Source organism: Struthio camelus, chromosome 3, assembly GCF_040807025.1.
Source record: "Struthio camelus isolate bStrCam1 chromosome 3, bStrCam1.hap1, whole genome shotgun sequence".
Taxonomy (NCBI): domain Eukaryota; kingdom Metazoa; phylum Chordata; class Aves; order Struthioniformes; family Struthionidae; genus Struthio; species Struthio camelus.
The window spans coordinates 94041524-94054663 of record NC_090944.1 but is presented as its reverse complement, the minus strand read 5'-3'; the positions used below and the strand labels follow the sequence as shown (position 1 = coordinate 94054663).

The following is a 13140-nucleotide window of genomic DNA, read 5'->3' as shown; positions in this document are numbered from 1 at the left end:
CTGCTCATACTACCAGGCGTTTGGGCTTTACAAGCCAGATGAGTCTGCCCCCTGGTCGGCTTCACCACCCTTGGCCAGAGCACACATGCCACGGGAGAGGGCACCTTTAGACAATTAATACTTGTCAGGAAGTGCAAAGCCTAAGCCCTCCACAGCCTGCAAGACTCAGGCCACACAGCCACTCTCCTAGGAGAGCCCCAAGCTCCAGGGAAGAATCACAACAGGACAAGAGACAGACAAGTGATGAAATAAGAACAGTAAGAGGTAAAATAAGCTGTGGCCCAACACCATAGCTCTTTCCAGTGACACAAGAGAATCTTATCAGGATCCTGCCGAGCATCTAACACCCTTGCCCACGCCATCAGTGCCTGCAATCCTTGCAAGTTATTCATTAAACCAACACATCCTGGGAAAGGCTCAGGAGCTTTATTACTATGACACTCAGACCAGGGGAGAGGAAGAACCGGTTTCCAGGCTTCATTCTAATAACTGCTTATAACTTTTACAGCATTTAGGCAAAACTGAGAAGCAAGCAAGCAAGCCCCACCCCACAGCATGGCACCAGCAAAGCTCTCCTTACTTCTCTCCTGGGCAGCTAACCTGCTGGAGCACAACACTAGAGCCTACAGGTAACTCTTCTCCCAGAAGAGAGCTCTTCCTTTCAGCAGACAGCTGATTTCCTGCACTTTGATTGCCTTCCTCTGCAGCAGCCTCCAGCTGGATCTGCTGCCAGCTGGGGCAAGGGTTGCCAATTGAGCCTCCGAGCTGCTGCAAACCCTTTCTGGCCCCTGCTCTTGGGCAGAGGAGAACAGCTTAGGAGAGGGACAACAAAACGCTCCTCCCGACACTGTTTTGACTTTGCTCCTCCAGCCTGGGACATTATCACCGGAGCAGTTGTCCCTGCAGTCACCATGCCTCCCAGCACACTGTGCTTTATCTGTGCATCCTCTGCATGAGGAGGAATTGTCCTGGAAGCTTTGCAGGCACCTGCCTGGAATTACACAGGCAGCTCAGAGGCTGCAGGATTGTGTTGATAAGCAGGGCCAGAGCAGTAGGAGCAGCTGTGGGGGTCTTTAAGGCTTGTTAACCTTAAAGATCCTGTGTTGTCTGAAAGCTCAGTTGGTGCACTGTCAATGTCCTTGGGAAAATCAGGCTTCAAGAGCTCCTATTCCACTGTTAGGCTGCAAGTATAGAAAACAGCACAGGAAACTGCATAATGGCTATCCAGAGCCACTGGATATGGCAGAGCTCTCCCTTCACATATTAGCCTGTATTTTTCAGTAGTAATTCTGTTTTGCCTCTGGAAGTGGTTTGCTTTGAAGCAAATTGCAAAGAAATGTTTTGTGCCCTCTGGATTATTTGCAGTGCAAATGTTAAGCAAAATTATACCCAGCCGCTCCCACAGCAAGTCCTGCTGTTAACCAGGGCATGGATAGACAGCCTCATCTCCTGCTACAGGACTTGGCTAGCTGCATCCAAGTGCTTGTAGCTGAGCTGGGGCTGAGACTAGCCAGAGATGTGGTTGCTCCCAGAGGAAGGTCCAGTGTCTACATATCCAACCTCAAAGCGTTTCCTCAAGTGTGAGTTCAGTCCTAGACATTCAAAAATACATATATATTTGAGTTTTTTTTCCATTGTCCTCCTGGCACAGGCTCTTTTAACAGTCACATTCCCAAACTTTTCCTTTTCAGGTAGGTAAGCTGTTAAGGTTCTTTTAGCTTTTCTTAATTGAAAGCAGAAAGTCTTACACAAGAACATGACTCATGCTGCTGAGGATTTAAAAGAAAAAAAGGGTACACTGCAACACATGAGATACACGTGCCCAAAGCCACCAATAGTAAATATTGTCCACACAGATCCAGGTGCTTCACCTGACTTTACACATCTGCTGCAGTGACTAGTGTGTCCTTCTTGGCCATCCGTTTGTTTGGTCAGGCAGGGCTGATGCTGGAGCTCCCAAACATGCATCTCATAACCCATGAGCACTTGAACAGAGGGGTCACGGGAGCGCTCTGTTCATGTCTGACCAGAAAGACCACAATCAAGTGGGCAGAAAACCCTCCATGAGCCCAGCAATGCTCAGAGCTACATGTGCCACAGGAGAGGATGGCAGCACTGCTGATGGCCGTGGTCCTGCAAATGCAGAGAATTCAGGTTTGACCTCAGCAGACACCCTTGATGAAAGCCCGTCAGGCTCCCAGTACTTCCTGCCAGCAGATCCAGGGTAAAACTCCTCCCCGTGACACCTACAGCAAACAATATAACCCTAAATATAGGCATATAACCCACAAGCCAGACAAGAGACTTCAATACCACCACCAGGAATAACAACAAACTGCACTACATAACTTGTTTCTAGTGGTGGGTGAGCACTGGTGCTTCAGAAGAAGGCAAAATGCCCCGTCACTCTCATCCCTGGATGCCAAGTTACACATCAAGGACAGAATACCCAGCTTCCTACAGGGTATGTTTTTGATCGCAGATCTCCATTCTAACAGCCAGAGCTGAAACCAAGGCTTCCTCACCACACAAACATCTCCAGCAGTTAAAATAAAGGACATTCAGAAAATGCAGGGAGGGAGGAGGGAAGCCACAGAGGGAGCAACCCAGGCCTAAGCTTCAGAATGGCAGTGCTCTGCCTCCCTCAGAAAGTGTGTGCTTCCTCTCTGGGGTATTCTAATTGTTAATGTATATACAATTCTTGGGTCTAAGACGGTCCAGAGGAGAAGGTAACCCCAAAGTCTGTACCCAGTGCAAGAGCAGAGGCCGTCTGTCTTAATACAGTGCTTCTGTTCTGAAGCTCCTTGATCAGAGAACAAGCCACACTCAAAACGTCATTTTCTAACGGGTGAGGAACGTGGCTGTGGGTCACTGCTGCCATGATCCTCAAAAGATTCAGGTTATTTGTTAACTAGCCATAGCAAAGAGGCTGAGTATTTTCTGTGGCTAATGCAAACTAATTTTTCCTACATCAAATTTTCTGCTGTCTCTAAAACGTTCATTGGTATTTTCCATGTGGTGAGCTGAGACTTAAGATTTCTAACACATGCCATGTCCAATTATCTCATTGTATACGGAGACCAGCAGTGATCGGGAGAAAGAAAAATAAAGATTGGTATAAATGCATTTATGAGATTTAAAGTAAAAATGTAAGGCAGATAGTTCCAGGAATAAAGCAGAATTTTAGACTACCACAGCTATGCTCTTCAACAGCCTATATTCAGCTGCCCCTGCAGTCTACCAGAAAGAATATATACGATTTTTGCTCATTATATCCCTGTGGTAGGACAGCAGACCCTCAATGCAAGGATTGCTATCTGGATCTTATTGTACGAACTAGAACAATTTCCTCCTTCCAGAGCCAAATTCCGGGTCCAAAAGGACTGATGCAGTTGGTACTTGGCTGATCAGCAGTGTGAAAACGCTGCTGGGCCAGGGGAAACGTCCACTAAAACCTCCCGCTGTTCTCACAGCGTTAGAAGGCTTCACCTCTTCCACACAAAACAGCGGCATTGCTTCCTGTGCAGCAGGAACCCCCCTTCCCGCCAGCCCGGAGAGGGGCAAGGCGCCGCCATGTGCTGCCGCCCCCCCGTCACGTCGCGCTCCTCCGGCGCTCCCCCCCCCCCCCCCCACGACCCGCCCCCGCGCTGCCGCCCGCCGCCGCCCGCGAGGGGGCGCGCGCGCCACGCAGCAACGGCCGCCGCGAGTTGGGGGGGGGAGGGGCGCGTCCAGGCACGGCACCGCCCCCTGCCGGCGGGGCGCCGCAACGGCCGCGGAGCGCTTGGGAGCGTCCCGCTTCCCTTCCTCAAACGTTGTTTTAAAAAAAAAAGGGTGTGCATGGGGGGGGGGTTGTCTCGAAAGCTGAAGGGTTTAGTGAAACTTTTTCAATGCCTAAATTGTTATTTTTGTCCAAAAAAAGAGCAGTTTTTGGTCAAGCTGAGCCCTTGCTCTCCTCCTCCCCTGAGGCCTGTGGTGCTGCCACGTGCCCCTGGCTGCCCGCAGGGCCCGGCAGCGAGGGACCCTCCCGGCGGTGCCACCCCGGACACTCAGCATGGCTTTGCTGTTTTGTAGGGCGCATTGCGAATCTGTCCTTTGTCATCCCGCAGAAAGGGAGGGAACAGGCTATATAGGCTCAGTTCCCCCCCCCCCCCCCATTTTTCATATACTGAAGGAAATCTGCCCATTGGGGAGAGTAAAACAAGAAAAAGAGGTTGGGGAGGTGTATGGCCCAATGCGCACACCTGCAGCAAGGCACTGAGTGGGAAACGGGATCCCTTTTCCCAAGCCGCCTCCTGGCACATTAAAAGGAGGGCATTTCTGTGTGCCTGGACTTCCCCAGCTGCAGCCAAGGTCCGTGAAAAGGCTTAACAGGACATCTTTGCTTCCTTCCTCCTTTTCATGGCTCGTGGGCCTCCAGAAAGGCCACAAAGGCACCGTCCCATCCTGGGGCTGCTCTTGGGAGGAGCACAAGGGCACTGGGAAGACTTTTGGGGAAGGAGCAGGCTTTGGACACGGTACAGAAATGGGGGCAGTAGCAGCAGGGGACACCGGATACACTGGCAGGGACAGTATATAGGAGAAACCCAGATAGGTAAGAGGCAGCTCTGAGCAGGAGACACATTGCCCGGGCAGAGGAAGCACCACCATGGTGGGGACAGGCAGCAAGGGCAGAGACAGCACGCACCCCGGTGGGGCCGTGCAGCCAGTTCTCACTCGGAAGCGTTCAGGCCCTTAAAGCAACTTGCTACCTTTAGTTTCGTAGACCTCACTACCAAGAACGCCACGGAAAAACTGCTGTCATTTGACCAAGAACACTGGCACCCTCTCAGCCAGCTTCAGCAAAACAGATGCTGGTTAAGCACCTTCAAAAGTTACCTCCGTGCAGCTCCCAAGCTTGGCATGCCTCAACATGGATGAGATGCCGTAAGAACATCTCCCCCTTCCCAGGCAGCCTCACATTTACTGACTGCACATGGGATTCCCCGATACCATGAGAAGTCCCATTTTCAGAGACAAACTCATTCTAAGAGGCAGGAGGACACTATCATGATTTTATCTCCACATAAAACTTTAGTAGTCCATCACATAGGAAAAAAAGAGGAAATGAACACGAGGGAATCCCAGTCAACAAGCTACTCTGAGGAGATGCAGGAAGTTACGCTATGGCACTCTTTCAGATGAGTCATCGGAGAAAAACACAAGTTCGGTAACTTGGGGGATGGGGGGAGAAAATGATATGTTTAGGGCCTGAGAAAAACTTTTTTTCATGCGTGCCAGATACTAGGCCAGCATGTTAGATCACTTGTGGGTGACAGTTCTTCAGCAGCATTTTGAAGCACATGCTGGTGTGCCTAGCCTCAGATACAGCTCCAAGGAGGATGGTGCCAGGATCTCTCTGCACAATGCGGAGTTGCCCAAATGCTCCATTTTCTTGACTAACCGCCATGGAGTGTGTATCTCTTCCCAAAGTAACCTAACTTGTTTATTTAGATTCCGCTCCCATTAGTGCTCCTGCTGACTCCAGCGAGCTGGACTGGCTCCTTAAGGCACGACAGACTGGTGTGGGAGCTTGCTAGTGAAACCGGCAGGGAGTTGCTCCACACTGCCTACAGTGCTATATAGTTTGACTTCAAATCTGAGCTCAGCAGTATTACAATCTAGTAGCAGATTCATTTCCACAACCTATTCATTTCTAATGAAAGATGTCATTGACATGTACCTTTTGAAAAAAATTCACACAATTACCTTTTTCTATCCATACTTTATTGCAAGTGTACATATAATTATTTATATTTTATTTTAAACATGAAATTCCTTTCATGGAAAGGAGAAAAGTTTACCATTAAAATAGAGCGATTACACCATGAGTATATTACAAATATGTACAAATATTGGCAGCTAGTTTCTAACATCAGCTGATAAATGCTTATGTTACCCTCTACCAAACTAACTGAAACCAAAATAATAAGAGAGACCTTCAAAGCATGAAGACAACAAAATCTATTACTAGTGGGAACAGGTTTTTTTTTTTTTTCCATATGAATACAAAAACTTGCATAATAGATATTCACAGTGCTTGTAAGATATTAATTCATTTTCAGTCTACACACAAAAAAAGTGTCCAGTCTCCCCTGTATATGCATATGTAACTTTTAGTACTGGAGGGAGCTATGTAGACAAATGAAAGACGACAGTCAAACTTTTGAGACTCAGTTTTCCTTCCCCACAAACCATGAATACATACAATCTTCCCCCTCCTCTCCCAAGTACATACAAGCATCAGAAGCAATGAATGCACATGCAAGAACCAATTACATTGCTTTTAGGCAATGGTGTATTTTGTAAACCAGCAACACCAACATTACAGCATTTTGGAATAATGGCAACAAGAGTTCAAGCGTATGTAGAAATACTGTTTTCATGTAATCTTAGCAGAAATAGAAATACCGAGAGTTCCAACACATATGCTCTTTCTCACCAATTGCATTTAATGCTTGGTAACACTAAAAAGAAAACACCAAGCTGAGTAATGGTATTTTATGGTAATAAACATTTCAGGTAAACTGGTTAGGCTGAAGCAGGTATGAATGTGATTGTCTTTGAGAAAAGAAATGTGCATGGCTGTGAGCATGTGTCACATGTTTTACGAAAGGTTTTGAAAGAGTTATTCCCATTTTAAACCTTTTTTTTTTTTTTCTTCTTCCCAGTAAGTGACTGTTGACCAAACCACAAGTTAATTGTACATCAGCATGTGTAGCAGAGCAACAGTTAAACAGAGAGGTCACACCAGAACTCCCTTCCTTTTCATTAGAATATGGGCACCGCTAGAGTAAGACCCATCAATCCAGCCCTGCAGCTGGCTTCATCCTGTAGAAGAACAAGGTTGTTCCATGCAGCACAGCCACCAACCTCCTGCATCTTGGATGTGCCCCTCTCCACAGACTACTGCCAAACAGGTATCGGGTAGCAGGAGGCTAGACTGGCCTGCTCATGAGCACACGGACGCTCTTTGACCATTTAAGATCCACTTAAGAGAGTTTATTTTGGATACAGGAAAAATATCTTCAGTATTTTGTAAAGGCCTTTTTGGCTTTCCTTGGAATAATGGAAAAGCACACAGATCATAGCCATTCATGATAGAAGAACGAACAGTGACCAAAGAGACCAGAATGAATTAAACTGTGGTTACAGTAAGCTTGCATCTGTCATCCCTTCATCAAACATATAGATTGGGGTTGGTGCTAAATTCGTATCAACCACTGATGTCACTTCAGTAAATGCTGATGCACCTGGTGGCCTGCTTTTGTATCTCTACATCACATTACTTCCTTGGAAATACTTAGTGAGATTATAGAGACTTTAAGGATTTGCTATTTTAACAGTTTACTAGAATGCAATTTACCAAACAACTCCTACTAAGCCAGACATCAGAGCAGCAAGTTGAATCATCCTCATTGTGGTCTGGCTTCCTTCCTTTCCTACATTCAGTTATCTTCATCTTTTGAGTCATCAACACTTTACAAGACATGCTTCCTAAGTCAACGTAATAGCATCACTCTATTGTAAAGTTTGCCAAAAAATGATTAGTTTCTACCTGCACAGTTGTGAAAAGCTTTAGTTCCATCATCTGTCAGCACAGCTGGGCACAGGTTACACATGGCTGTACATACAAGTTTCCCAAATGCCGGGAATCATTTTGGAGTGGGGGAAAGGGGAGGTAGGGAAGGAAAAAAAAAAAAAAAACACCAAACAAATACTCCTTGATTTAGCTGCTAGAAGGTGACAAGATGTTTTCCACACCAAACAAATGCTTTAATCAAACAGCATAATCATAGCTATTGTATCAGTGAGAGCCAGCATAGCCAGCTCCATAGGACTCAGAATCACCACACGTGACTCTTGGCTTGACATACAATCCCACTACACTTCCACCATCACGGGCCCTACCGCATCATTCGCTCACACTTGCACCCTACCCAGGATTAAACTGGACAAAGTCACTAATAACTATCCCGTTTGACCTTCCAAAGTGACTTTCTTCAGCCCATGCTTGCTTCCCCCTAAGCGAAGGATAAACATTTTTAAGCAACAGATTTATTAAAAATAAAGAAAAGAACAACCTAAAAATGTATGATTCAAAGTAAGGGGTGATCATGCCTGGACAAATTTTCCAGTCACACTCCCATCTTCAAGCCAGTCAGGTAACGTTATCATCTTAGCTGCTTCTGAGAGGACAGAAAACAAATCGCTTGTTTTCTCCTCTCCCCCATCTCCCCTAGGCTATAAGGATTTACCTAGCAATCTAATCATGGCGTTAGTAGACAGGTGACAGTTCCGTTTGCTGCATTAAAAAAATAAAATAAAAAAAGAATGAAGGAAAACAGAAAACCCACGCTGTATTTGGCTGGATGCTTGTAACAAAACAAAAACACCTAGAAATAAACTCACAGTAGAGCAGGTCTTGTGCCCAGTAAAGCAAACGGGCAACCTTTGTTCATTATAAAAAGAACAAACTGGACTTCTCCGTACACGTACCTCCAGACATACTCAGAGCATGTCTTGGCCTGACAGCTGTTAGGAGTGTTACAGCAGCGCAAACTCAAGGCAACAAATCTCTTTGTGTACTTGTGTTAACATAAATGGATCATAAGAGAAAGGCAAAAAGCTAAACTGACATGGACATCTTTCTGGTAAATCCGTTTTGACACAATGTTTCCTTTAGTGACTCAGTACCAATTTTGGTCCACTGTTTAGGGGGTTTACATCAGTTGTGTCACTGCTAATGGTGCAGGCCACTTCCATTTTCCTCTAAACAGATGCTTCAAATGCCAATTTAAGTGCTACGCTCCAGTTAATTTGCCCTGTAGTCAGGTCTGCAGAAGTGATGTCACTTACTGATTATGAAGCTGAGTAACAAAGTTACTTACAATCTCCTGCAAGAACCAGATTGACATCACATGTGTTAATGAGGTATATATAATCACTTCTGTTTCCATGACGAGCTGCTCCCTGATGTGCAAGAGCTCCAATCTCATTACACCACAAATTCCTCTGGGAGCTGGTCCTCTCCCAGAAGATCCAAGGAGAGGCAGTTCATGGATCGTTTCCCATAAAGGGCGGACTTGGTTTTGCAGTCCGCTGTGGAATAAACGCAGCCGTAGATAGCCAGCTTATCCTCCAGGGTGCAGCCGAATGTGTAGCTGTGAGACGTGTCCGAAGACAGCGTGGCACTTAGTGGCGGATGACGGTGCTTATAAAGGCGGATGTCATCCAAACTCTGGCTGTGCTGATCTGTGCAGCTCCTGGCTTTGGATGGTCTGACCTGCCAGTTTAGTTATACATACACGAATAAAAATGATGAGCTCAGATACAGCCTAAGGATGCTGGCTGTGCACACTTAAGCTTTCCAAAATTGTTTTTCCATTCCTTCAAACCACCCTGTCGGCCTTTTGAAAGACAATGGCTTAACAAAGAAGCTTTGAACCATTAAGAAACTACAAGTGCACTCAGCTACCTTGCCATGTTGAGCCAGATCCTGATCTTTGTACACTCTGTCCTCACTGTCCAGTGCATTGGACTAAACACTTAACACAAATAGCATCTAACGCACTGACACTTCTTGGCAGAACTGTGCAGTCAGCCTCACCCATTGGCAAAGTATACATTAAAAAACAAAACAAAAAAAAAACCCAAGTGCTTGAACACACTAGAGGGTTAAAGTCTCATGAGCTGAAAGAAAGGTTCAGAAAGCAACTATGCAAACAAACAGGTCAAGGTGTGCAAAATTCAGTAAGTGCCACATATAGAAATGAAGAAGACAGCAGCAACGAACCAACAGTAATTCTCAGATGCAGGTGTTTTTCTACACAAGCTGTAGCGACTTGGCCTTTATGGAGGTATTACTAACCACCTGAGAAATTTCCAACTTTCTCAGCTAGTTTTTCTTGTTCTGCCTCTTGACAATCAGCTTTTAAATGCTAATTTTAAGACTGATTTCAAGAATATGAACATTTAAACCGAAATATTTTTTGTGAGCAATACTGAAAACTGCCTCCCAATCCCACTACTCCTACACACTGGATGGAAATTAAACTACTCGGATGAAACGCTATGTTGGCTAACCGTGCTCTCAGGAACAGGCATACACAGTACGGTCCAGCCAACCCTGAGAAACTCAGTCCTGTACTGTTTAGTTACAACTTAAAAACTGCACTTCAAAAGCAAGATGCCTGCTCTCTGCCCTGCGTGCTTCAGTCCTTCCACTGAAATCCAGAAATAAGTTCATCATGATTTGCATTGCACAGTCTTCATCTTTGGGTAAAAATAAACCAACAATTACAAATCAAAAGAGTCTGTTCAGTGTTAAGTGAAAATTTCTTATCATTCTTGACTGGGTCCCGTAGGAGGCATGAAAAGACAAGAAAAAAAACTTCTAAGAAGTGACTGAAGTCCTTGATCAGAAAAGAAGTGGGAGTAAAGGGGAAAAAGGATGAACAGATTTTTAAAATTCTCTGAGCAGATAAGGCCGATTTGCATTCGGTGAGAGAAGAAACAGTAGAGACATTTTTAAATGTTTCTACCCCTGTGGGTGCAGCTACACTTTGAAAAGTAATAATGCTTGACCTTTTAAAAAAACTGTAAAAGCTTTTTCTATAACGCAACCTATGATATAACGTATTTTACCATACGTAATTGCCTTTTCTCAAGAGTTTGATGAAAAGAAGATGCTGACAACAAGGAGTCCAGCACACACATAGTATAACCACACAAGTGACAGTAATTAAAACCTGAAGGTCTGGGTTTGCTCTGATGTGAGCCCCTTCCAGTTTCAGGAGCCGGAAAATGATCAGCTTTGGAACCCACATCCAAACTGCATGGATGGTCTTGGCTCTATGTTGCACTGAAAACGCGTAAGTGCTTATTCTCCATTTCTTCTCTGGAAGCCTAAGGCAGATAATAGCTGGCTTGCAAGATTTCCATATTGATCACTCCAAATCTTTTTATACTATTCTGGACCTAAATGCTGCTGTCATCCTATCTCTGATAGCAACAGCTGACAAACAGCTGTTTTCAGTTACATTATTTAAATCAGTTAAATCAAGACCAACCAATTTCACCTGATTTACAGCTGTCTCCGTTACACTAGAAGTTGGTTAAACGTCCACACACAAACCCTCCTGCCAAGCATCTCTCCTTACCTGATGAAGGGATTCCACACTTTGACCTCTCATTTTTATTAGTGTGACTTGCACCACAGACAGTGACTCCTGATTAAGAGCTGCAAAGGAAAGAGAGGAAACAAAAAGAATTATAGGTTTGAGTTTTTACTGGCTACTGCTGAAAGGGAAGTCATTCTCATAGGCTACATTCAAGCAGCACTATTCTATTAATATAACTATTCATCAGTAAGCACCCTCAACGCTCTGCAAGTTTTGCTCACAAGTACTCCTTTGCCCTTAAGGATCAAGGTTAAACTCCACCTCCCCTCAAAACGACAGTTTTCACCAACTTTTCCATATTCACTTATCTTGCTCTGCCAGAAGGGCTACATGTTATTTACGTGCCTTAAGACCAGACAGCTCCTGTGTGAGCCTATTGTCTAGCCTTCCCTACAACATGAGCCACAGAACTGCACCTGTTAATTCCTGTGCCTGGCCCATTAACCTGACAGTGAACCCTTTGGCTGTTTTGTGGTATACAGCATTTTAAATTAAATTCCTTCACTACAAAAGGTTTGCCTCAGTTGTCTTTTTGGCATTAACTGAATATAAATAAAATAAGCCTGGTAAATTTGGAGAAGGGAGACCTTGAGGAGCAAACAGGAGAGGAGCACTGCGCAGTACAGAATGCAAGCCTTTAACTTCCAGAGGAACTGGCTTGAAATCCTGTTGCAGTAGCGCAGTGAAGATGCAGCTTTCTCAGATCCCTCGCTTGCCAAATACATCTCCCTATTGCTACAGCCTAAAGAAAAGCACTGAGTTGTAGTAGAAAGCCATCTCACCTTGGCAGCTAGCAGCATCTAGATGAAAGGAATCAACAGATTCTCCTACAGTGGCCTCCTCTAACTGGTCTCCCTCTAAAGGCTCATCTACGGGCATCTCCTCAGGCTCATCTACTGCCAGCTCAAGCTCTAGCAGGAAAGAGCCACAGGAGAAGGATTAGCATTACAATTCTGCTCCAAGCTGCTTCACATTCTCTTTCTCCCCATTCTCCTGCAGGAGAAGACAACAGCATGCTTAAAAGTTGCTCCACAACTCCAAGTTCCTTACCATCATCTTGAGAGTCATCTTCAGCCCTCCCTTTGCTGCCACTGTCAATGCCAGAGCTACCATAGCTGATGGTTGAGCTGCAGGATTTTTCTTTCCTATGTACCCGATCAATGCTGAAGGGCTCATCCACTGACATTTCCACAGATACCCGGTGCCTTGAGTCAGCCTCAATGCCAGATGTGTGAGAGCTGCCATGACTCCCTGTAGACTGGCGTGAAAGACGGTTATCCCTCTGGCTACCTCCACTGCTCCCGCTGCCGCGCGAGTTCTTATCAGACGGGTCCAGGTCCATGTCTAGCGTGTCACTGATGTAAGACTCCCGGTAGCGCTTCTTCTCTGAGAAAGAGAGACGTGAGAAACCAGGGGAAGCTAAGCTAGACAGAAGGAGTGTTAGCAAAAAATAATCAGTAAGTTCTGGGACTGGTAAAACCTGGCAATTAAGAAACAATTACTACAGCTACAGAACCAAGACAGGGAGTTTTGCATTCTGTTTGCTCAACAGATACCGAGATGGCCAGCTGGCTATAACAGAATTACAGTTAGTCATAGATACAGTAAGGCCAGTATCTCATGAATTAGAGCCGGCAGGTATAAACAGTAATGGTACAGAAAATATTAGCTTACAGAATAAGGAAAAAGACAGGAGTTACCTGTCTAACCTAAGTGCTCAGTGATTAAAACAGAGTACACTGACTGTTCTTCAAAACAGTCACCAGTGTGTAGAGACAGCCAAGAACAGGGTCCCCATGGTTGGCATTTATTAACCACTTCTTCCAGGGCTGGTATCTGTAACCTCAAGAGAGGTGTGCTAAGGGAGGCCAAGAAATCCATGAGACACTAGCAGACACAATGCAGGACAACCTAGGAAAAA

General features: G+C 45.3%; 1 protein-coding gene across 9 annotated transcripts in view; it reads right to left on the bottom strand.

The window, feature by feature from the left end:
• Nucleotides 1-5980: 5980 nt before the first annotated feature.
• FRMD1 (FERM domain containing 1) overlaps nt 5981-13140 on the bottom strand; it is a 49741-nt gene continuing 42581 nt past the window's right edge. For 5 of the 9 annotated variants that reach the window (XM_068939129.1, XM_068939131.1, XM_068939130.1 and 2 more), the window contains 4 exons: nt 12270-12605; nt 12002-12130; nt 11199-11278; nt 5981-9322 (listed from right to left, as the gene is read on the bottom strand). In XM_068939129.1, the coding sequence (XP_068795230.1) occupies nt 9035-9322; nt 11199-11278; nt 12002-12130; nt 12270-12605 (833 nt within the window). In that variant the 3' untranslated portion in view covers nt 5981-9034. The remainder of the gene's footprint in view (nt 9323-11198; nt 11279-12001; nt 12131-12269; nt 12606-13140) is intronic. The other 4 variants (XM_068939132.1, XM_068939134.1, XM_068939133.1 and 1 more) reach the window with 1 other exon arrangement.